This window comes from Leptonychotes weddellii, chromosome 16, assembly GCF_054177405.1.
Source record: "Leptonychotes weddellii isolate Sample4059 chromosome 16, ASM5417740v2, whole genome shotgun sequence".
Taxonomy (NCBI): Eukaryota; Metazoa; Chordata; class Mammalia; order Carnivora; family Phocidae; genus Leptonychotes; species Leptonychotes weddellii.
In genome coordinates this window covers 17,410,207-17,433,115 of record NC_138384.1, presented here as the reverse complement: position 1 = coordinate 17,433,115, position 22,909 = coordinate 17,410,207, and the positions used below count along the sequence as shown (strand labels likewise).

The following is a 22,909-nucleotide window of genomic DNA, read 5'->3' as shown; positions in this document are numbered from 1 at the left end:
CGGTGCCCATCGGACTCCCTCAAACCTGTGCTCCAGCCTCACGGAAATGTCACAGTATGTTACAGCATGTCCCAGTCCTCTGAGATTTTCCTGGCAGTTGTCCCAGCCTGGCTATCCTTCCCTACTCCGGCTGCCTTTGTCAACTCCCACCCCCTGAGCCAGGTCAAGGGCCATCTCTCCCCCAGTCAGCGGCCCCCAGGCCGGCTCGTCCATGTCCATCGGGGCTGACCCTGAAGGCAGGGACTGGCTCCAGGGAAAATGCTAGGACACGTTGGATGAAGGAAGGGGAGAGCCCCTGGAAGGGATGAGGGGTCGGGGGAGGACCCTTGAGTGGGACCTTGGGGCCTCAGGCAAACAGCAGAAGATTATGGTTTGAGGCACCCTGACCTGGGCTTTGCGGGCGAGGAGTGGGAGTTGGACAGAACCAGAATGAGCCAGAGCATCCCCTCCTTACCCTGAGCCCTGGGCAGCAGGGCTGGGAATGGAATTCTCCAGTTGGATGGAGTTTTTCCTGGAAAATCCCCACAAGCCCTTCCAGAAACGTGCTTTTGTGCCTGACTCTGACTCCTTCAGATTGGTGGGTAAGAGGCCCGTTAGCCAGTGGGCTATGCAGACAAGGCCCTTGCCTTCTCTGGACCCCTGGGCTTGCGCTCTGGGACAGCTGAAATGGAGATGCCCACATCAATTTAGCACCATCTGTCAGCTTCACAGAATTCTCTCAACTATCCTGAGAGGCAGGGATCAAGGTCCCTATCATTTGAGAAGGACGCTGATGCTCGGAGATGCTAAGTGGCTTGCCCAAGATCCCATGGCCGAGTCAGGATTCGAAGCCCACCTCTTGAGGGTTGGCCTGCATATGGCTCCAGTCCCCACACCCCTTTCAGGATTCCTGAAAGGGCAGGGTGAGCCCTCAGGCCAAGGATGCCACTTCCAGCTCGGTCCCGTTTCAGCAAGCCTGGCCTGGCTCTGTGCCTGCCACTCTCAGAATAACCCTGGTGGCTCTGGGCACGGATCACTGGCCATCACCTGGGACCTATTTCTGTGCTTCGGGTAACAAGGAAGTCTCACCTTGTGCAGTAACCACTTGAGGCAAGGGTGGAACATGTGACCCCCAGTCCCAGCTGACCTTGCTGCCCTGCTGAGAAATGACCCCAGAAGGGAAGTGGAAGCCTGCTTAGCCATTCTCCCTTTCTCTCCCTTCCCAGCCACTTCCCAGAATCTGGCTTTCTACCCCATCTCCTCTTCCCTTCTTCTTGGCAGCCCACCTCATCACCGCCCCCCCCACACAAACTATGATCAGAAGGCCGAGAGCATCTTCATTTCTCCTCGTGACCCATTGCCAAATCTTCTGCATCTGAACAGCTAGAAAATTCTTCCTCACTTCTAACTGTGGAAACAAGCCCATTTCCTTAGGTTCCAACTGGAGGGTTCTAGAACCCAGGTGCAGGAGCCATCTGGGGATCCAGCATCTAGAACTTGACTTTCCGTGTCCGGGGCCCTGAAACCCTACGAGGGCAGGGGTTGATGGCATTTGAGATGACAGAGGCTGTGGGCATACCACAGACATTCTGAAACGGTCTCAGGGGTCCAGAATGCAGAGAGGAACACCCCAACCGAGTCGGAGGGGTTCCTTTCTGCAGAAACCAGTTGTGTGTTGGGGCGCCTGGGTGGCTCAGTTGGTTAAGCGACTGCCTTCAGCTCAGGTCATGATCTTGCAGTCCCTGGATCGAGTCCCGCATCAGGCTCCCTGCTTGTCGGGGAGTCTGCTTCTCCCTCTGACCCTCCCCCCTCACATGTGCTTTCTCTCTCTCTCATTCTCTCTCTCTCAAATAAATAAATAAAGTCTTTAAAAAAAAAAAAAAAAAAGAAACCAGTTGTGTGGAGGGAGGAGTATTATTACCCGAACTCAGAAACATAAATACATTTTAAATAAAAAGACTGGAAGGAAACCTGATAAAAAATGTTACTGTAACAGCAAAACCAAGAATGACTGTAGCTGTAATGACAACATAAATAATAGTAGCTATTCTCATTTTCTGAGGGCCAGGGACGTGCCAACCCCTACGCTAAGTAAGGGCTTTGCTCTTATTATCTAAGTTAATCCCCACAATGTGCTCTTCTCTTGGCCGCGGTAGCCAGTGGCCTTCGGGGTGAGCTCTATAAATGAGGTTGGTTTTTGCCAGGTCTGCAGCTTCCCTGGAGGTGGACGGACAAGCCCTCAGCCCAATACACAGGGCATGCTGTGCTCCCCCCGTAGGCAATGCTGGGTGTCAGAGGGCGGGGCTGGCCCCCAGGGGCGGCCTTCCAGGAGCCAGCCAGGCCCACTGAACTGACCCCAGCCCCCACTTGGCCCTACTCCTATAGGCGTTGGGGCTTGAAATAGTGGCCGTTTGAGAGCTGACAATCAAAGGGCTGCTAAAAAAAGTCCCCTCAGTCTGGGCTCTGTCGCACACGGCTCTTAGGGCCTATTTTGGGGGAGAGGGTGCCGACGTGCCAATGGAAAATCCATGAGGCGGGAGTCTCCAGGGTGGGGAACCTGTGTGCCTCTCTCTCCCCATCCTGGCGGCCCACCCTAGCGTCCGCGCGCGCACACACATCCGCAGCCCTCGGCCCGAATTCCTACCTACTGGACTTTGTCGTTCTTACAACAGCTTAGGAAAAGGATGAGGAAACTGAATCTCAGAGAGGGGAAGCAACTTGCACAAAGTCACACAGCCTAGACGTGGGCAGGACCGTGGCCAACTGGGCTTCTGCAGCTCACAGATACAGTGCTCTCCCCCTAGAGGCAGCCCCCGCCTACGGCCTCACCGGGGAACCCAACACATTGTCTTCCGGGGCATCAGAAACTCCGGGGTCGTGTAGTATGGTTGGGACTAGGTAGGAAGCTGAGGATGACCTGCGGGTCATAGGAAGTCCCACTGGAAGTCCCACTTCTGATGGGACCTTGCCTGGCTGTGGGAGAGACAGATGCCGCAAGCCTTGTCCCAAGTGAGCCCATCCCCCCATCCAGTCCATGTGACCATCTCATTGCCCCCTACCCAGGCCCCCAAAGCCTGGCAGCCCCTGCCAAGTTTCCAGAGAATGTGTCAGATAAGGGACTGGTGCTTATGACTCCCTCCCACCCAGCCACTATCTTTGACCCTGCGGCCACTGCTAAGTAGGTAAGAATAGCAACAGCCCCTGCGACTGGGCATGCACACGGGGACAACACAGCGACATCTTCAGGCAAGTACCAGGCCCCCTGCGCTGGCAGTTCCGCCCCATCCGGCTCCCGCACCATCCTGGGCCTGAAGGCCCACAGCATCTTAGGAGATAGCACCAGGCCTGGTCCTCTGCCTCTGCTGCCTCAGTGGATGGGCTCTGGAAGGCAGCACGCCACCTTGTTGAGGCCTGTCCTGAAGCCTGCCCTCCACTGAGGAGCCGTGTGACCTGGAGCTGCTCACTTGTCCCTTTCTGGGTCCAGAAGCAGGACAAGGTGGCAGAGCGGCCCCCTAAAGCCTGGCAAACATCCAGCAAGGCCTCTCCTGGGGCCGGAGCCCCTCATTGTCCTGGTAACCACAGCCGGGCCTGGCTATCAAATACTCCCGCGAACTCTGACCCTTTGACTTCCCAAACAGCGGGGATGTGGACAGGGTAAGGCTGTGGGAGTCCCTGGGATATGATCACAAGGTAGGGCGGCATGTTGTGACTGAGTCCCCTCTGTGAGGCTCCCTGTGACACTCCTGTGGGTGCTCCACTCTGTCGCACGAGCGTGTGAGGGTGGCGGCATCACTCAGAGGAAGAGGCTGTTGCCATAGGACCCAGGGTGAGCGTCACCGTGACACCCAGAGTGGGGAGATGGAGGGAGCTTTGTGTCCAAGTTCCTGAGTCACTGCGATACCTGGGGGGGAAGCAACCCTCTCCCGCCCCCACCACCACGTCAGTGGCCCCTGAAGCTCCCACAGCCTGACTCACTGCATGGCTCAGACCCGGCCCCAGCCCCTCCCCCAGCTTCCTCAGCCCTCTGCTCCCAGCCCCCTTGCCCTCCGCATCTTCCCTTCGAGCTACCTCCTGTCAGCTTCACTCCCCACCAAACGCCACTGATCCAAGTGGTCTTGGGGAGAGGGATGCTAGGGATGCTAGGGCAGGGGAGGAAGGGAGGGGCTGGGGTGAGTTCCTGGCACACTCACACACTGTGACACCATGCAGACCAGACTTTAATATGAACTTACACACCCACAAACACACACGTACACACAACACACACACACACATGCATGTGTGTGCGCCTGATGGAGTGACAGGGTGGCCAAGGGGTCTACAAGCTCAGTCTCTCAACACTAGCCCTGCCAGGTAAGCCCCCATAACCCTTGAAATCCTTTGGGTCCTCCCACATCTCTTAGGTCCTCTCATTAGAAACACGTGATCCCACAGCAGCAGGACCTCTGGAGGTGTGATCAGAGGAAGAACTTCCCTGAGGCCCAAGCTAGAGTCCTGGGGTGGGTACAGGTAGGTATGGTTGAGATGGAGGTCCCCAGACTGTTTCTTTGTGAGTGAGGGCCAGACCGACCTCTGGGCCTCTCCCTTCGAGAGCCCTAATCTCTGGGGCTGGAAAAAGTTTAAAAATATCCTCATGTTTACATTCTTTCCAAGCCCGCCTCCCAATCCTCAGTGCTGGGTCCCTTTGATCTGGCCCAGTGCCTCTGAAAGGGGCCTGGGAGGGGGGAGCATGAGCTCCCCACTGGGGCAGACCCTGTGACTCCCTGAAGCTCCAGACCAGTCTGAACCCTGTGAGACCCCTCAACAACCCCCCAGAGAGAGCTTTAGAGCTGGCAAGGAGCCAAGGCCAGAGGGGGTGTCTTGCCCAGGGTCACCCAACAGGGCCATGTGGGGGCTAGAGTTGGGGCTCCCCTTCATACTCCCTCCCGAACACCTGGGCCTCATGGGGCCCAGGGGAATGTGGGAGTAGGTGGCTATAGGCGTCTGCAGTGGGTACCCCGACAGTCTGTGCACCCGGGAAAGCCACGTGTACTCAACTCCCGCTGTGTGCCCAGAGCTGTGCTAAACACATTTTGTGGGGATCATCTCATGTAGTCCTCTCAACAACTTCACTGTAGTGAGGCCCATTTTATTAACAAGTAAACCAAGGCTCAGAGAGGTGAAGTGATTCATCTGGGAACACACCGCAAAGATGAGGCAGAGTGTGGATCCACACTGAGCCACCAGTTATTCCTCACCTTGCCTTAGCAGCTAGGCCCTGCCTGCAGAATGAGGCCTGCCTCCTCAGTGTAATCTCTACTAGCACTCACTGAGCCATGGCCAGGTCCACAAACCAGTGCTGTCTCTGTGTTTCTCTCCCTCTGGGACCCAGGAGGAGCCATGCCCCCTCTCTGACCCTCACTTTCCTCTATAGAATAGGCTGCGGATCATGGAGAGGCTTATGTCCACAGACTCAGGGAAAGTGAGCCTGTGTCCCTGGGGATTATGTACCTTAGGGTCAGCGCCAGAACTGACACCATCGGAGGGTGGCCTGGGGCCTGGGGCCTGGAGGCCAAAGAAAAAAAGCCCTCAAACTGGGGCAGGTGCCTTAATTTGCCCTGTCAACATCCACTCTTTCCTTTGTTGGTACCCCACCGATCTGCTTACCAACCCATCCACCTATCCACCCATTTACCCATTTACAATCCACCAACCTGCCCTCCCATCCACTCATTCACTCATCTACCCACCTACCCATCTACCTATCCATCCATCCAGAATAAAGACCCAGAGAGTGGGTTGATGACCAGGGTCCCAGCTCAGGTGCTACATCCCACCGGCTGGCTGGACTTGGGAAGGTCCCTTCACCTCTTCGTGATTCAGTTTCCCAATTTTACAAGAAGGAGCTGGCCTGACGATCTAAGGCCCTTCTCAGGGATCTCATGGGAGCCGAGGCCGCTGAAGGCTGTGGACACTTGGGGAGAAGTAATTCTAACCTTGGCCAGACAGTCCCACCTTGTCTGCTTCCAAGACTCTCAGCTGCAGCCCTTAACCTCTCTGAACTTCAAGAAACTCACTGGCAAACGGGGCCAGTAATCCTGCCCTCACAGGTTGGTGGGAAGATTACATGAGATGCCACCTTTGAAGAGCTTTGCACCCTGGAGATTTCTAAGTGGATGCAGGCTGAGTAGAGGATCTTGGGAGAGGGACAGGAAGCTCTGCTTGGACTGCAGTAGTCCGCAGAACCTCACGTGTGTGTGTGTGTGTGTGTGTGTGTGTGTGTGTGTGTGTGTGCGTGCGCTGGGCCCAGGATGGCGGGACTGGCCTCAGAGTTCAGCCCGGGGCTGGGGATCCTCTGTGAGTCTCTCAGACTCTTCAGCCCAGCCAGGATGCCCACCCCATCTCTCTTGGTTGAGCTTGGCCCCCATCCCACAGAATCTGCCAGGAACGGAGAGGTTATCTCCTAAAAATAGGGCCTGGGCCGCACAGAGGTTGTTTTTCTCCCTTCCCCGTGATTTACCATCATCAGCTCAAGGTGCCTGGGACAGCAAGTCCCACCCTGGCTCCCTAGAGACGGTTGGGATGGGTGCATGGAGGATCAGCATGCGTCTGGGGTCAGTCAAGGGTCAGGGATTGGAGGTCGGCCTGGAGGTGTGGTCAGGGCTCAGCAGGGCACCAGGGCCGTGGCTTAATCTTGGGTCAGGGGAAGGGGTTCACTCGGGGCAGGGGCAGCTCCAGGGTGAGCCATGGGGGTTCCTGTCTGTCTGAGTGATTCCCCTTCTCTGACTTTCTGTAGACCCCACCCCCCATGCACTCACCATCCTGTATATGAAACCCGGAAGTGTGCTAGGGCCTATGCTAGGGCAAAGGGACCCATCCCCAACCTCACCTGTCTTGTTCCAGCCCTATTAGACCCTCACGATTCCTGTGCAGACCCCTCTTAAGACTATGGGACCTCTGCTCAGCCATGTGCAGGTGACTCACAGATAGAGCAGTGGTGCGCACGTAAGCACAGGACATAGACTCACAGGTGCCCTCCCCTAGCAAAAATGTCCTGGAAATCAGAATGCACTCGAAAGGACATCCTCCTCAACCGTCACCTAGTCAGAGTGGACCCATCCAGGGTCTGCAGCCGTGGTCTCCAAATGCCCATAGAAATGACCCACCCTGCTCCAACCTCAAGTTCTCACCAAGAACCGACGTGATGCCCCCATGTCCCTCCTTCGTAGGGGACCCAGGCTTGTCCCTCAAGCCCCTAGGCCCTTTCTGCACAGCAGGAGATGGGAAAGGAATGAAGGAGGACATGGGTAATGCACACATGCACAGGACTCTGAGATGCAGGCACAGCCCACGCCCTGCTCTCTGAGGCTTTATTGGTGGACAAACGTGGCCCATTTGGAGCACTCCCATGGGCAGCCCATAAAGTCAGTGTTCAGGCTCTACAGACTTGTCTGGTGATGTTGACTCCACCCGAGGGCAGGTGAAGGGGCTCCTACTCTGTCCTAGCTCCCGGCGATCGGCAGTGCTGGGCCCTCTCCCAGGGGACTCACATGGAGTTAGAGGCCAAGCTCCCAGCTGGGGCTGCCTGGACCATTCAAACCGCCGCCTTCAGGGGCATGCTGTCCACTGGCTGATTTAGGTCCTTCTTTCTCGCCAGGGTCAAGTGAGTGAAGATGAGGATGAGGAAGATGCCTGAGGGGCCCAAGAGGGATGGATCAGCTCTCAGAAGGAGCCATGGGACTTGTCCACCACCCTGCTATTGGTATTGATCTAATAAGGAAACAAGGTTTCCTAGACAGCATCCGCAACGCCGGGTGAGTATGACTGTGGTCCTGGGGCCAGAAGAAGCCTGACTGTTTGGCCTGCAGCTGTCCAGAACACCCCAGCCTCCAAAGCCCCCTTCTCTGGGGAACGGTTCAATGCTAGTCATCTGGGAAACAGTGAGCTGTTCCCATGGACTCTGACAAAAAGGCACATGGTAGCATTGTGCTAGAACTAACAACAACAACAAAAAACAGCCAGGGAAAAATCTAGAGGGCCAAAGAAATCAAGGGGATAGAGGGAGGCTTGGACTAAAGGGATTAGGCTGGAAAGACCTGGGTTCTGCCACATTCTGGCTGTGTGACCTTAGACAAGTCACTTAACCTCTCTGAGCCTCGGGGACCTCATCTGGAAAATGGGGAGATGCCACAGTCTACCTCACAAGGTTGTGGGGGGGATTCAATGTGACAGTCCTATATTACACAGTCAACGTATAATAATGTAACAGTAAATACTGTCATCAGTGCTGATGATGACGAGTAGGATAGTACGAAGCAGGAGCATGATGACTAGGAGAGTTGTGGGGTTCCTTCTCCAGCCCTGGGGAACACCGTGGGATAGAGCACTGTGCACCTGGAGACTATCACTCCAACCATCCTTCACCCTCCCCCACTCAAGAGCCCAACATCCATTACCTATCGCCATCAAGGTGCCCACGAGGATGCCCACTGCCGACAGCTTCGTGGGCATGCCCTTCATGCGGCCCACCTTGCGCATGCACTGCCCCTCCACGTTGCAGCGACACACAATCACTGGGGGGACAGGGGGCAGGGGAGGAAGGTGCAGGCGGTGGGGGAGGGCTCTCGAGCCGCTGGGAGGCTCCAGCGCAGCCGGCTAATACACACGTTGGGGCACACATGTGTATTTATGTGTGTGCGGCACTCCTCTCTGTGCGTGCCTCTGTGCGCAGGCATCTGTGTGCCTGGCCACGCATGCGCAGGCACGCACACGCAGGCACGCACGCGCATCTGTAGCCCCCGTGACCCTGCAGGCGCGTGTCCCCAGCCCCTCCCCCTGCACGGCAGCAGCTCCCTGGGGAACTGCAGGCACACAGTGCCCTGGCCTCACCTCGGATCCGGAGCTGCCACGTCCGGGCATTGTGGCTGACGACTACGGGCACTGCGTGCTCACGTGGCTCCACCCAGTGCAGGGCCAGGGTGAGGTAGGCATGGGAACCTGTGGGACCGTGAGCAATGACCAGAGCCCCTAGCCTGGACAGACCCGAGGCCCGGCCCCATCTCACTTCCGAGAGCCCCACTGCCTCCCGCCTTTGCCACAGTGTCCCGCATTTCCCCACCACACACCGTTGAGAGCCTGGAGGTGCCAATCCCGCTGTACCGTAGGGTTGGGGCCCAGGGCAAAGCTGTAGGGGCCATGCCCCCCGGCCAGGCCAGGGTCCTCGCCGGGTCCACTGATAACCACGCCATGGTCCTGGCGGGGTGTGCAGAGGTGTCGGGCGGGTACGGGGTGCAGGGTGGGGGCCCAGGCAGCCGGGGCCTTCAGAAAGTGGATCACGAGGGTTGCAGAGGTGCTCAGTGCCGGCTCATCTGCAGAGGAAGTGCTGAGCTAGCCCCAGGTGGAGATCTCACCCTGCTGAGTCTCTGCCACACCTGCTCTACTCCACCCCTCCTCCCCATCCCCAGCAGCATCCTCGCACCTGTCTCTTGCTCACAGTGCACTTGCCCCCTTCACTATCCAAGCGGCTGCCAGACCTTTCTGTGCCTTTCCGGATGCCAGGCTTGCCCTCACTGCCCCACCCCCTCCCCACCCACTGGTATCAGGGCCTGACAATGTGGAGATGCCCTGATTTGGGGGCGCTCACTTTTGCTGGGTCTGTCGTGCACCACAGGACAGTCCAGCCCAGAGCTGAGACCCACCTCCCTGACATACCCACCCCGGGGCCAGCCTTTCATCCGGTCAATGTGGCATTCAGAGTCCTCCATACCTGGCTTCAGTGTCCCACTCAGGCTCCCGTCCTGCCTCGCCTGCCATAGACACAGCCCCAGTACTCCTTCCACCTGCCTGGCCCCGCAGCTTCTGCTCCTAGCCTATGTCTGAAGCCAACACCTGAGAGGCCCTCCAGGGCCAAGGGGCAGGGCTGGAGGATTTTAAGTGTCCAGTGAGGAGCGTGGTCTGAGAGGGGAAGCAGACGCCAGGCGTCCCAGAGACCGACATTGGCCCCGGCCCTCATCCCTCTTTCCTGCCTGGGGCAGAGTGGATGCCAGGAAGGACCCTGGAAAAGAAGCTCAGCCCTGCCCATCTCTCTGTCTTCCCGAGGCTTACTCTCCCTCCCAGAGGCCCCACCACTGCCCGGCCATACCTTCATACTGGGCCTCCACGAGCACTGTGTACATGTCCCCAGGCTGGGCGCCTTGCAGGGGCCGGGCTGTGTGCACCTCCCCAGAGACCTCCTTGATGCAGAGCCAGCCCTCTGAGTCATTGACCAGGGAGAACCTGAGGCCCAAAGAAGATGGGGGGGAGGGGGCAGGGAGGCACTGGGACCATATATGGGGTCTTACTCAGAGACCCCCCCAGGGCCATGTGACCTGCTCAAGTTCCACATCCTCTCTGTCACTCGGGGTGGCCAGTTTCTCTCCCCAGCTTTAGGGACTTGTTGAGGGACAGGGCTTGAATCACGGATACTGTGGGGGGTGGGGAGATATCAGAGCCCGGGGGGCCTGACTCAACTCCACTAGTCTCAGGTCACCCCATAAAGGGACAGGATTGGGCCAGGGAAGAGCCCTTGTGCTGCACTCTGGGTGAGGGATGGGGGAGGGCCCATTAGGACAGCATGGGAGGCAGCATCTGAACTTGCATGGAGTCCTAACTCTCCTCTCCATGCCCTATCCAACTCATCTAGCTCTGACTCACCCGCAAGTCACAACCTTGGCATTAGCCATGGTTTGAGGAACATTCCAGAACATAGATAATGTGAGTCCCCTCTGAGGCCCTGGGGGTCATCCCTGGGGAGCAGAGGAGGTCCAGTGCAGCTAAGGGCTGGGCGTCTGGCTCACCTGAGGGGACTGCTTCCAGGGTCTGAGGGTTGGATGGTCAGCAGGAGGGAGCCAGCTGGGGTGCTGACTGGAATGCTGGCCTCATAGCTCTCCTGGTCCAACTTGGGGGGTGGCACCAGCTTTTCCACCAGCACAGTCACTGTGGCTGTGGCTCCAGGGCCTGGGCCTGGCCCCACCAATTCTGTCACGCTCCGAACCACTACCACCAACTTGTGGCTTGAAGCTGCCTCATAGCTGAGGTTCTAGAACCAATGGGGTCTGGGTCACTGTTTGGACCAGGGGGTGGCACCCTGGTGCATGCACGTGGGTATATATGTGCCCCTTCCCCAGCCCCTTACCTTGAGGAGTCGGAGTTGGACATGACTGGAGTCTGGTTCCCAATCGAGGCCGAAGGTCCCCTCCACATCCCCCGCCTCAATGGCAAAGTCCATGAGGCGGAAGGCAGGCTCAAGGTCAGCATCGGTGGCCATGAGCGTGGCCACCAGAGTCCCTGGCTCTGCGTTCTCAGGGAGGCTTACAGGCTCAATCTGGAGAGATGGGGACAGGCCATGAGCTGCTCATCAGTGCCTTCCCAAGATCTCCTCCCCTGTTCCTGCTTACCTGGGAGACGGTGAACTCGGGGGCATGGTCATTGACGTCTGTGATTGTGACAGCAACCTCACATGTGCTGCTGAGGCCTGAGGCAGGACAGGGCGTGTTGGAGAGACCAGGAAAGGACCAGAGAGGGAGATAGCCCGGGTCACCGCCGGGCACTTACCGCCCTCAGCTCCTCCTTGGTCAGCAGCCATCACCTGAAGCAGGATGGTCTGGCCAGCTCGGAGGGGGGCATCCCCCAGTGTCACACTGCCTGAGGTGAAGTCCAGCTCGAAGGCTCTTCCGTCTGCTCCCTCCTCAGGCTCAGGGCTCAACAGCTGATACACAATGTGGGAATTGGGAGAACCAGGGGCATCCATGTCCTCTGCCAACAGCCTAGTCACCTTGGTGCCTGTGAAGACAGCACCCACCTGGGTGGGACCATAGGCCAGTCTGGAGGCCTCCCTGCACCCATTCCTCTTTTGTGCCGGACCGAACCTGAGCTCGTGTGGAGGAGGGGCCCATCTCAGAGAAGAGCAAAATGGGATGGGTCATAAGGACTTCAACCCTCCCGCATCCCCTAACAAGGCCCATAGCCCACCTGGGGGGCTGAGCTCAGGAATGCTGACTGGGGAGTCACGTAGGGGGCAGACAGGCGCGTTGTCGTTCTCATCCATCACTACCACACGCAGCTCCAGAGGTTCTGTGTAGTCCTCACCGCGGGTATTCCGAGCCTGCACCTGGAGCAGGTACTGAAGTGGGCAGTGGGGGGCTTCAGATGAAGGCCAAGGGCAGTTCCAGCCTGGCCCAGGTCTGAGTTCCCTTCTGGTGGCCAGTTCCAGCTCTTCCGGGTGCTCTTCCACTGCCTCAGTGCCTGTGGGGGATGCGACACCCCCCAGAAGCCAACCAGACCATAACCAGGCACCCCTCAGCCTGCCCTCCTGGCTTCCCCCTCACCTCACCTCAGCCTGGGCTTCTCGGTCCAGCTCCTGGGTCACGTAGAGTTTCCCCTCTGCATCCACATCAAAGGGTCCAGGGGGCTGGCTCTCCAGGTGATAATGTATATCTCCCCCACTCCAGCGTACCTGGCAGTGGGACACAGAATGAGGGCACCCTGGGATGAGGGCCAGGAGTAGCCCATGTCAGCTCTTCTGCCTCAACTCTTCCTGGGTGGGGAGCCTGGGTCCCTGCTGCTGTGGGACCTCAGGCAAGTTGCTCTCCTCCCTGGGGCCCAGGTAGGGTCCTTTGGTTTGGGACACTTGTTGATGTAGCAAGTCCCTGGTGGCCCTGGTCCAAGTCTGGTCCCTGGCCAAAGTGCCTGAATGACCAGGTTGTGTTATTCTCTGCCCTCTTGGGCTGGGCCTGCCCCCAGGGCATTCCTCGAGGAGGTCTGAGACATTCCAAGCCCAGGTGACAATCCCCATGGCAGCAGGGAGGTGGCGGCTGTTCTCCCTAGGGAAGCCTGGGGCAGGGGCAGGTCAGGGCCCAAGCCACGCTGGCCAGAGGAGAGCAGGTGAGGGGCTATGGGCCTGGTCCCAGGGCCTTGGACACTGTACTCCATGATGGGAACTGATGGGGACAGTAGAGGGAGGAACATAAGTAGGGGAGGAGCAGGGGTCAAGTTGGGCCTCAGACCCCCCCCCCCCAAATCTTGAGACTCAGTCCCAGCTGTACCAGCCATGGGACTACTTCAACCACTGACAGCCACTCACTTACCTGGGCCATGGGGTGTGGGTATGGAACTTGGAGATTCTCTGCCAGGTGGACAGGATCTAGGGGCACCCAGGTGTTCTCTACTATGGAGACATCTACAGTGGCTGTGGCCTGGTGGCCTGAAGCCTGGTCACCCATGTCCTTGACCTGTACCAATAGCTGGTAGGATCCTTCTTCAGCCTGGTCTAGGCTGGTGCTTCCTAGAAGGGGCAGGGTGGTCAGCTGGCAGGAGTCCAGGGCATCCTTCTCAGCGAGGTAACAAACACAAAGCCAAGCATATGGCAGGTGGTTAGGATGCCCTCTGGGCCCAAGGGCAAGAAGTGCTTTTAGCACCAGAGTGAGACCCAAGCAGGACTTGAAAGTTTGCAAAGTCATTTCTATAGCTATCCACACAATGAATGGCTGATGGACTGGATGACTAGGATGAGGGGAGGGGTCCATGGGTGGATGGGGAGATGAGTAGATGACCAGCTGGATGAATGGATGGTTGACTAGGTAAATGGATGGGGAGTTGGGTGTGTGGATGGGTTAGTTTGGGTAGGTATTTGAATAGATGGGCTGCGTATGGGGTTGGGTGGTAGATGGGTGAATGGGTGACTGGCTGGTAGGTGTATGGTTAGCTTTGCTTTCCATCTCCATCCTGTGCCTCTGGTCTGAACTCCCAGGTCCAGCTCTCCCTTACAATCAGTCCAAAGGTGTCCCGGCAACATCCTAGGCTACAACCCCTCAGGACTCTCCTATCCTTGACCCTTAGGCTTGGGTGTCCAGAGTGTAGGGCTGAGGCTATTCCGTTCATTCCATTTTTTCTCTCCATGAATGGTTCAAGCCTTTTGCCTTGCCGCTCTCCACCTAGAATACTCTTTCTTCTTCATCTCTCAAGCTTCAACCTATCCTATTACAGCTCACATGCCGCCTTCCCCAGCTTTCCCTGACCCTCTCCCCTCATCACACCCAGCTTAGGCTCACCCTCAGGGCTGAGGGCCAGAGCCCCCAGCCGAGGCTCCAGCTGGAACATGTCTGGGGAAGGCTGGGCTGGGGCCTGGTTCAGGATGTAGAATCGGAGATCTGAGTTGGCTGTGCCTGGCTCATCCTCATCCAAAGCCTCAAGGAATAGGAAGGGGATGCCTGGCGTGTGTGGAGAGGGCAAACCTTAAGGGGTGCAGGGGGTGGGGAGAATTTCCCATGCCTCCCCCATCTCTCCCTGGTACTTCCTTCCATATCCGTCATCATATGGGGACGCTGGAGGTGAGCCACAGATTAGAAAGGAGGACAGGGAGTACTGAGGGGACTCAGTACTCAGTTTGCAGGGGAGCAAACTGAGGCCAAGAGTGGATGGGACTGGAGGACTCTCAGTGGGGTGGGGGAAACGAGATGGGACAGAAGTGGGAGGGGGCAGCTTGGACCCTGGCCGCCCTGTCCTTATGCTGATGGTCAGCCATCCCTTTACTCTCTGTTCTCTCCTCAGGGCCCACCTGACCTGTCGCTCGCTGGTGGCCCTGGGCACTCACCGGGCCTGGTGCCCTGGCTCAGCTGAACTCTGTAGATGGACTGAGAGAAGTGGGGCACCTGGTCATTCTCATCCTTCACACGCACAAGCACAGGCCGCGGGCCCCACAAGACACGTCCATCCTCAGTCTCCAGGGTGACCTGGCAGGGAAGGCCCGTCAGCACCCTGGCCCACGTTCACCATTCTCCCCGACATTGGGCCCTGTCCTACCTGTAGCCGGTACTCCGCTTGTTCTTCTCGGTCCAGGGCCCTGGTCACCAGCAAGAAGCCAGACTCTGGATCCACAGCAAAGGGGCCCTCAGCTGCCACGCTTGGGGTCCCCGACAGCACAATCTCGCCCTCAGTCTCCTCAGGGGGCAGTGGCAGCTGTGAGGGAGAGCAGAGGTAAAGGCAGTGGGAGCTGCCCCTTCACCCAATGGCCCCATTTTATATGTGGGGAAACTGAGGCTCAGAGAGGGCTAGCACTTGCCTGAAGTCACACAGCCAGTAAATCACAGGACCAACATTCAAAGCCAGCACTCTTTCCCCTGTACTTGATGCTCCCCAGTACTCCCCGCCCTCCTTTCTAAGCCCAAAACCCCACCACCAAGAGTTTATTAAAACTCTACTTTCTTCTGGAATTGAAATTTTGTTAGTCACTCACACTATATCACATACTGTCCAGGAAGCAGGATTGAAAGAAAGGCAGAGCAAGAAAGAGAGAGAAGTGCTGGAGATGGGGGAAGTGGGACCTGGGGGGAGGGCAGCCCACCCAGCTCTTAGGCTCACCTTGATCAGGTACAAGGGGAAATTTCCACCATAGTTTTCTGGGACTTCCACATACAGTTCTGCAGGCTGGACCTCGGGGAAAACCTGGGGGGAGGACTCTCACCTTGTCTCCAGGCTTTGCCTTCCTGTCATGGGTGCCCGACCAGGATGGGGAATTTCTGCCCCTTCCATGGGCCTGGCCATACCTTAGCCCATCCACCCTCTGGCCTTTGACCTCCTGATCCCACAGGAGGTCTATAGCCAGCTCTGCACACCCTCCCACAGCTAGTCCCTTCCATGGTCAGTGCGGCTGGTCCAGGTAGAATGGGAGAGAAGGGCGCCAACCCCCAAGGCCAGGATCCGAAGGGGACGAGTGGGGCCCAGCTCACCTGGGCTACAGAGAGGCAAAACAGCAACAGCCAGACAGGCACCATGGTCAGGACGGGCCTGAGGGACGTGGCAGGAAGGATCCAGCCAGATCAGCGGGCAAGGGCTCCCTCCCACTACTCTCCTCCTAGAGAGTATCCCTCCCTTCATCCCCACTCAGCCCAAGCCATGGCTTCCCCAGGCCCCACAGGGGGCAACTGTGCCTTCTTCAGTGGGACCTCTGCTACCTGTCACTATGGGAAAGGCAGTCAAGCCTCCTCCTGTCCCCTGTCCTTCTATACTCTCAGAGCTGCCCCTCCCCATCTCACCCACTTGGACATTGCCCTCCACCCACTCCCATCCTTGTCCCCTACCTCGGTCTATTCCATACCAGTAGCCAGAGGGACCTCACAACAGACTGGCCTCCTCTTCCTCCCCTTAGAGGAGCCTGTGACTCCCCACCTCCTGCAGGGTTGAAGGGCATCCAGCCCCTCAACCAGGCCCACCCAGGCCCCTAGGCCCAGCCATCCTGCCTCTGGTTCTTGCCGCCACAAGGATCTCCATGGGAGTTTCACCTCCACACCTCTGGCTCCTTGCTGACATAGCCTCCCCAGCTTGTACAGAGATCCCACAGTGGTAATTGCCCAGCAGCCCCAAATATCACAAAAGTCTGAAGCTGGAAAGACCCTGATAACCCTAAGGGTCACTTCCTGCAGCCGCCTCATGTTGTAGGCAAAGCCTGAAGTGCAAGGCCTGACCAAGGTCACACAGGACTTGACCATAGGACAATTCCTCCTGGAACAGAGGACCCATGGTTCAGGGTCTTGGGCCCTGTTTTTCCACCCACTGCCATCCTTCAGACACAGAGTCCCCTCGGGGCAGGAACCCTGCCCTCCTCTTGGGATTTGCCAGCCCTCAGCATGGAGCTGGGCATGCAGAGCATGGACAACCACTCCAGCCACTCCTGGGAATTCTTCCCTGAACAAGGGCTGGACAGGCCAATGTTTTTCCTTCCCCTACCACCAACCCCAGCCTCAGCCCTGCTCACCCCTCCACTCCAGGGCCCTCACCCTCCGGTGCCTAAGGCGGGCTCCCTTGGTCCAGCTGTCTGGAGAGAGGGCTCTTTCTCCAGGGAGCGTTGGCCAGGCTGGGATGGGTGGGGTGGGGTAGGGCAGGGCGGACACTTGAGCAGGTAGGCGGTCCAGCCATGCTTGCTCAGGAGTGGAAAACACCACTGGGCCTACGGCAGCAGGCCTGGCCCGGCCCAGCCCCCCAAGTTACTCATTGACTTTGGAAAGCTGGGGCTGCTCAGCATCCGTGACTGCCAGCCCTGGGAGGTGGGGAGATCATTGGCCTGGCACTTCTCCCATTCCTATACAGCCCAGTGGGGACTTCTTGGGCCTCTGGGCTTGGACATTACTTCTTTTTCTGTGGTTCCAGACTTGATCCCACTTCTCCCCCATGCACCAGCATCTGCAGCTCTACCTTGGTCCACTCTGTTCCTTTTGTCTGGAATGCCCTTCCCTCCCTTCATCTGTCTGGTGAGCACCTACTCAGACTTCAGTACTCAGCTCAAATATTCCTTTCTCCAGGAAACCTTCCCTGGGCTCCCAGGCTTGTTCAGGATTCTTTTCTGGGAATACCCTCTATGCCATGCCATGTGCTATACCTCTATCAAGGCAGAAAAGACACCAGATTGTCATTGTCTATCTCTCCCATCAGACTGGGACCCCTCCAGGGCAGGTCTCGGGGACCCAGTCATGACCTTGCCCTCACTTGGCCCTGACAGCTTCTCACTGGATCAAAAACAAGGAGCTAGAGGCTGCACATGAAGGATAAATAAGCATGACCTGAACTGGGTATTTGTGGCTCCAGACCACCCACCAGTGGGACCAGTAGGTGGGGGCACAGAAGCCCGTGAGATCCCCTGAGGCTCCCAGAGGGCTCACACTGGCTGCTGACACGGAAAGGGCTGGGACAACGGACTGTCCCGTGCCTCTGAGAGGGAAGAGCAGATTGAGCCAGCTCAGGTGACCTTGAGGGAATCACAGGGCTTGCCAGAGACCCCTCCCCCACCGAAGGCAGCCAAGTGGAGCCAGGAGAAGCTTCTGGGGCCTGGGAGTCCACGACCAGGGGTGTGTGGGGGAAGGGTCAGGGATCCTGTTGCCAGTCCATCCTTGTCCTCGGAGTTCCCCATGGTCTTCCCTGAGTCCTTCTCACCGCATATCTGGAGGATGGGCGGGGACGCCTCACCCGCCTCCAGCCTTGTCTGCCACAACCCCAGCGCCTGCCTCAGGGTCACTCAGGCACCACACGCACCCCAGCCTGGAGCAGGGCACTGTGGGGTTGTTGAAGGGATCTCCCATGTGTTGAGCTCCTACTATGCACCCAGCACTGCTCTAAGCACATGCCTTCAGTATTCCCCCAACTCCACTTGGAAGGGGCACTGTCCCCATGTCGCATACTAGGGCACAGAGATGCTGAGTGGCTTGCCCAGGGTCACACAGCCAATAAGTAGCGGGGCCAGGAAGGCCTGGATTCTTCTTCAGGCCTCAGGATGTTCACCTGCTCTGAGAAAACCATGCCTTCCACATGCCTCTAAGTATGTTGCAGGGTGGGAGTGGGGAGTGGCAGCAGCTTTGAGCAGTTAACAGTGCCCTGGGAGGCATGTGGGTGAGTCAAGACAGGTCCTGCACATTCAGAAGTGGCCCTGACACCTTCTGCCATTGAACAACTGCAATCAGTGTTCTAACCAGGTTGCAAGAGCTCCTAGGGGCCTGTGGAATAAAGGAATTGAACCAATGAAGGAGATGTACAGACCCTTGCCCAGAACTCAGAAACTGTCCCAGGCCTCGCCACAGGCTGCTTTCAGGCTCTGGAGACCAGCAGACTTATATACCAGTCCCTACTCAGCCACTTCTACCTGTGTGACCTCAACTTCTTCGGTTCCCCATCTGCCATTGCCAAACGGAGATAGATACTCTTTCCCCAAACACCGTAGGGCAAGTGCCAGCAGTCACCTGTGTCTGGTGTCGGTGGCGGGGAGACAGGCACAGCCCCAGCCATCAGCAAACATACACACATTCCCACACAAATACAAAGCCTCTCCTTCTAGGCAGGGAGGGCTCCGGGAGGGGCTCCCGCCAAGACCATGTCAGCCAATGCTGAGCATGGGAGGCTCTGGCCCGGTCCCTCCCAGAGGAGACAACAGTGAGGCCCTTGCTCCGTGGCCCAGCCCCAGACACTGGCCTCCTCCTTTCCCAGCCAGGGAGTCTCAGAAATCTTCCACAGCTACCCCACCTCAGCAACTTTCCAGCCCCTCGGGAGGAGGCAGGATGGAGACACCAGCCCAGAAGTCAGACCCAGTGTTTTTGTTTGGCCATGAGATCTGGGGCAGGCCCTGGTCCCTCAGACAGACTCAGTTTTCCTTACAGACAGTGGGGTGGCTGAACCCTTAATCAGCTGGGCAATGCCAGGCCCCAGTGCAAGAGAAAGATCTGGGAGGGGCTTTTGTCTCCTCCTGCTGCTTGGCTGTCCAATCAGGCCACAACCCACACCTGCCCCTCTGGTCCATCTGGCTAGATCGGAGCCCAAATATTAGGACAGTCAAGGCCGCACACTAGGGTAGGGCAGTGAGACCCCATCCCTCCACCTCAGGAACCCTTCCTGCTCTCACAGCCCCCTATCGGGAGGAAACACAGAGTCAACAGCCCTGATCTATCAGGAAATAGTCTTTATTACAAAAATTTGCATGTAAACAAATAACCACTGCACTGAACAGCCTCCCTCCAGAGCATGCACAGCCCAAGTGTGGAGAAAGCTAGAGTCCTGTCCCCACACACAGGCCTGCCCCACGGGCTGGGCTCAGACCGCTACTGGGGACACACCCTGGCCTGTACATGCATCGCCGAGGGCCCAGCCCTTGATGGCCACTGCGAGCTGCCTGGGCAGCACTGTCTATCTGTCCATGACCATGAGGTGGGGTGTGCCCTGAGGCACCCAGGGCAGGTGGCTGGGCCAGCCCACCAATCCGCCCGTTTGTATGCACAACGCAGTATGTGCCTGTGGAGTCTAGAGCACAGAGAGATCGTGGCAGGACTTGGACTTGGCACGAAAGGCCATCTTGCGGCTGTTGCGTGCTACGATGCGGCCCAAGAAACGCTTTGCCTTCTTGCCAAGACTCTCTCGCCGCCGGGTACCCGCTTGTCGACGTGCGTTGGCCTCTTTGCTGTCCCTGCGCAGGCGTATCTGGCGCACAACACCCTCGAACAAGGCCTGGACATTGTGGTGCAACGCCGCGGAGGTCTCAATAAACTTGCAGTCGAAGACCACAGCACAGGCCCGGCCCTCTGGTGGGGACAGGCACATGGCAGTGAAATAAAGGGGGGGGGAGGAGCCCACTCAGACTCTAGCCACCCCGTAGCAGCTACCACTCAGGAATCTGGGGACCAGGGGAGGAGCTCTGGGGGGGTCCCCAGAAACACTGACCCCAGCTCCTGTACAGAGGATCCAAGGCATTGCTGGGTCACCCAACCGGCAGAATGTGCCCACCTTTAAGGAGCTCACAAAGGCTTACAAGAGGAAACTCATTTATTGAAATAATTTGAAGCCTGATATTTAAACGGAAATGCTGAAGCAGTCAACACAAGAGGAGGAGAGCTTTGTTGGGCACCTTAGTATTTCAGGGTTTGAGGTTATAATGAATAACCAGTGAAATTGGGAGGAGGATGTCACTGAGTCACTGCTAGGTTCCTCTGAGGGGCTCCGTTCTGGGGGCCACAGAGGAGAATGCTGAGCTGAAGAGGAGCAGATCCTCCCCAGGGTCAAGCCCACGCCGAGACCGGCCCCGGCCCTGAATCCACACTCTGACCTCCTAGCCCAGTTCCCTGCACTCTCCTCACTCCTCATCTGTCAGGCCAGGGCCAAAGGGTACAGGAGAGGAGGGTCCTGAGGTGGCCCAGCTCAGTGCCCAGCAGCTTCTTCCTCCCCAGAGCATCTGGTCCTTCCCCCAGGCCTCTCAGCCCGCTGCGAGTCCCGTGGGAGGGCAGCAGCTTTCCCCCCTCTCCCCCTCAAGTTTTCCTCCTGAACATTTTTAGCCACTTATGATCCCCAGGGACTTGAGCTGAGCCAAGACTGAATGGACCACAGCCCAGCCAGGATGTCCCTCCCTTTCCGACCCACTCCCTGCTCACCATCCAAGGAGACCTCTCGAGAGCGCACCAGGTCGCTCTTGTTGCCCACTAGGATGATGGGCACGTCGTCCATCTGCCGTGCCCGCCGCAGCTGGACCCGCAGCTCTGAGGCTTTCTCGAAGCTTCCCTTATCTGTCACTGAGTACACGATGACGTACGCATCCCCCATAGCCATGCAGTGACCAGGTAGCCAGTGGCTGCTATCCTGGGGAACACATACACATGCATATCTACCAACAGTTCTCATGCCCGGGCTACAAGGCTGCCCCTCTACGCAGGCCGCTATACCCAGGTCACCCCTCCCACCCTGACCTGGGTCTCAGCCTGCAGCCTACCTGCTCCCAAATGTCATAGACCATGAGTGATGCCTCTTCTCCATCCACCACGATGGACCGATCATATGTGTGCCCTAGGCAGGAGACTAGTAGTCAGGTGATCTGCTGGCTGCCAAAAGCCACCCTCCCACACCATGTGCCAGGTTTCCTGTTTTGGCCACACCCTCCATCTCCACCCTAGAGCCCCCCTAACCTTTCCCTCCACTGATGGCCACTATGTGACAACAGAAATGACAGGGCCGAGAAGCGGGCCGTACAGGGTGTGGTGTGTCTGACCCTCACCTAGACACCGCTTCCCCAAGCTGACAATGTCCTGGGTTGCCACTCCTGCGTTCCCTGCCCTCCTGTTGCGTGGGCCCCAGGGTAGCTCTGACCACAGTAGCCTGAGTTAGAATAGTGACTGTCACATTCTTTGGGAGCCTTGGTCACCTAGGGCTCTTCTCCTAGAAACTCCCTCTGGCTGTGTTCCTGCCAGCCCTGGCAGGGAGGGATGTCCTATCCCCATCCTACAGGTATGGCCTGGGCCTTCTACTCTGGGCATTTCTTCCCCTACCAAGGGCTGGAGATCCCTTCTCCCTTAGTTTCCCCATCTGTGAAATGGGTAGGCAGAAGCATGATTCTGAAAGTGCCTTCAGAATCCCATGGTATGTGCCGCTTTTAATCCAGGTCCCCAGCCCTGTAGCCCTCAGTCCTGCCCTGGCATCTCCCCTCCCTTGAATAGTCGCAGCCCCTCACCTGCGGCCTCTGCTTCAGGCCCATCCTCGACACCACCGAAGATGCGCGCCAGAGCGCTCTTGCCCACACCAGGCGCCCCCAGCAGCAGCACCTTGTAAACGCTGTCGTCTGAGTCGCTGCCCCCTGAGCTGAGCGACTCGGAGGAGCCCTCGGGCCAGTCGAGCGTCGCACCCTGGGCCCCGGTCCCGGCCCCGGCCGCTGCCAGAGCGCCCGGAGTCAGCGCCGCCTGCAGGTCGCGCTCGTCCACCGGCATGCTTCGGCGGTGCAGCGGGGGCGCCGGCCCCCACGGTGTGCTGCCCCGACGGCGCTCGCGCTCCCGGGCCCCGCCGCGGCTCCCGCCCGCTCCGCTGCCGCCGCCATTCAGAGTCATGGCGCCCGACGCCGTCTGGGGAACGGGAGTGGGGACGGCAGGGTCAGCCGCCGTGCAGACCGTGTGGGAGGCTGGACCCCCCGGCGCGCCTGCCCGACGCCGGGGTCAGGCCCGACGCTCGGGCCGAGGACCTGCCGCAGTCCCCTCCCGGCCGTGGAGGTCCTGGCGCCCTGACTCGTGAGCCACCCTCCCGACTCGTCCATCCGCACCCCGGGCCGCCAGGACACTCACCCAACCGCACACGGACACGGTCCGAAGTAGGTTCCAGGCCCGGATACAGTCCACTCGCAGACCCTGGCTCGGACACCCGACGCTGCCGCAGCCGCCGCCTCCTCAGTCCGCTCTGGGTCCCGGCTCCAGAGCTGCCTATTTAAGCGCCTGCCCGCCCCCGCCCCCACCCCCGCGCTCGCCCACGTCCCCGCTGCTGCGGGGGCTGACGTGTCGGTCCGCCTCCCCCTCGGGGGAATCCCCCGCCCCCCTCCCAGGACCTCGCACCCACCCACCGAGACCACGCCCCACCCGACTGGGCAGACAAAGCCCGGGTTTGAGCTCGTGCGGTGGGAGGCAGGGAAGGAGGG

At 58.5% G+C, this 22,909-nt stretch overlaps 2 protein-coding genes across 4 annotated transcripts; both read right to left on the bottom strand.

The window, feature by feature from the left end:
* Window positions 1-1,725: 1,725 nt before the first annotated feature.
* Window positions 1,726-17,485, bottom strand: CDH16 (cadherin 16). Of its 3 annotated transcripts, XM_031026702.2 has the most exons (18): window positions 16,748-17,483; window positions 15,723-15,780; window positions 15,355-15,438; window positions 14,797-14,952; window positions 14,588-14,726; window positions 14,046-14,204; window positions 13,083-13,279; window positions 12,329-12,451; window positions 11,968-12,118; window positions 11,551-11,778; window positions 11,394-11,470; window positions 11,132-11,320; window positions 10,794-11,035; window positions 10,100-10,233; window positions 9,084-9,326; window positions 8,848-8,955; window positions 8,415-8,531; window positions 1,726-7,650 (listed from the first exon to the last, which is right to left on the bottom strand). In XM_031026702.2, exons 2-18 carry the CDS (start codon window positions 15,765-15,767, stop codon window positions 7,553-7,555), a joined length of 2,490 nt encoding a protein of 829 aa, XP_030882562.2. In that variant the 5' UTR covers window positions 15,768-15,780; window positions 16,748-17,483; the 3' UTR covers window positions 1,726-7,552. The 3 variants fall into 3 exon arrangements, with proteins under 3 accessions (XP_030882562.2, XP_081662608.1, XP_081662609.1); XM_081806482.1 differs by having other exon boundaries at window positions 1,726-8,531; window positions 16,748-17,485; XM_081806483.1 differs by having other exon boundaries at window positions 1,726-8,531; window positions 16,770-17,485.
* Window positions 17,486-19,417: 1,932 nt separating this feature from the next.
* RRAD (RRAD, Ras related glycolysis inhibitor and calcium channel regulator) lies at window positions 19,418-22,705 on the bottom strand. Its single transcript, XM_006732041.3, has 5 exons — window positions 22,563-22,705; window positions 21,962-22,346; window positions 21,227-21,300; window positions 20,892-21,096; window positions 19,418-20,048 (listed from the first exon to the last, which is right to left on the bottom strand). Exons 2-5 carry the CDS (start codon window positions 22,329-22,331, stop codon window positions 19,771-19,773), a joined length of 927 nt encoding a protein of 308 aa, XP_006732104.1. The 5' UTR covers window positions 22,332-22,346; window positions 22,563-22,705; the 3' UTR covers window positions 19,418-19,770.
* Between the last annotated feature and the right edge of the window lie 204 nt (window positions 22,706-22,909).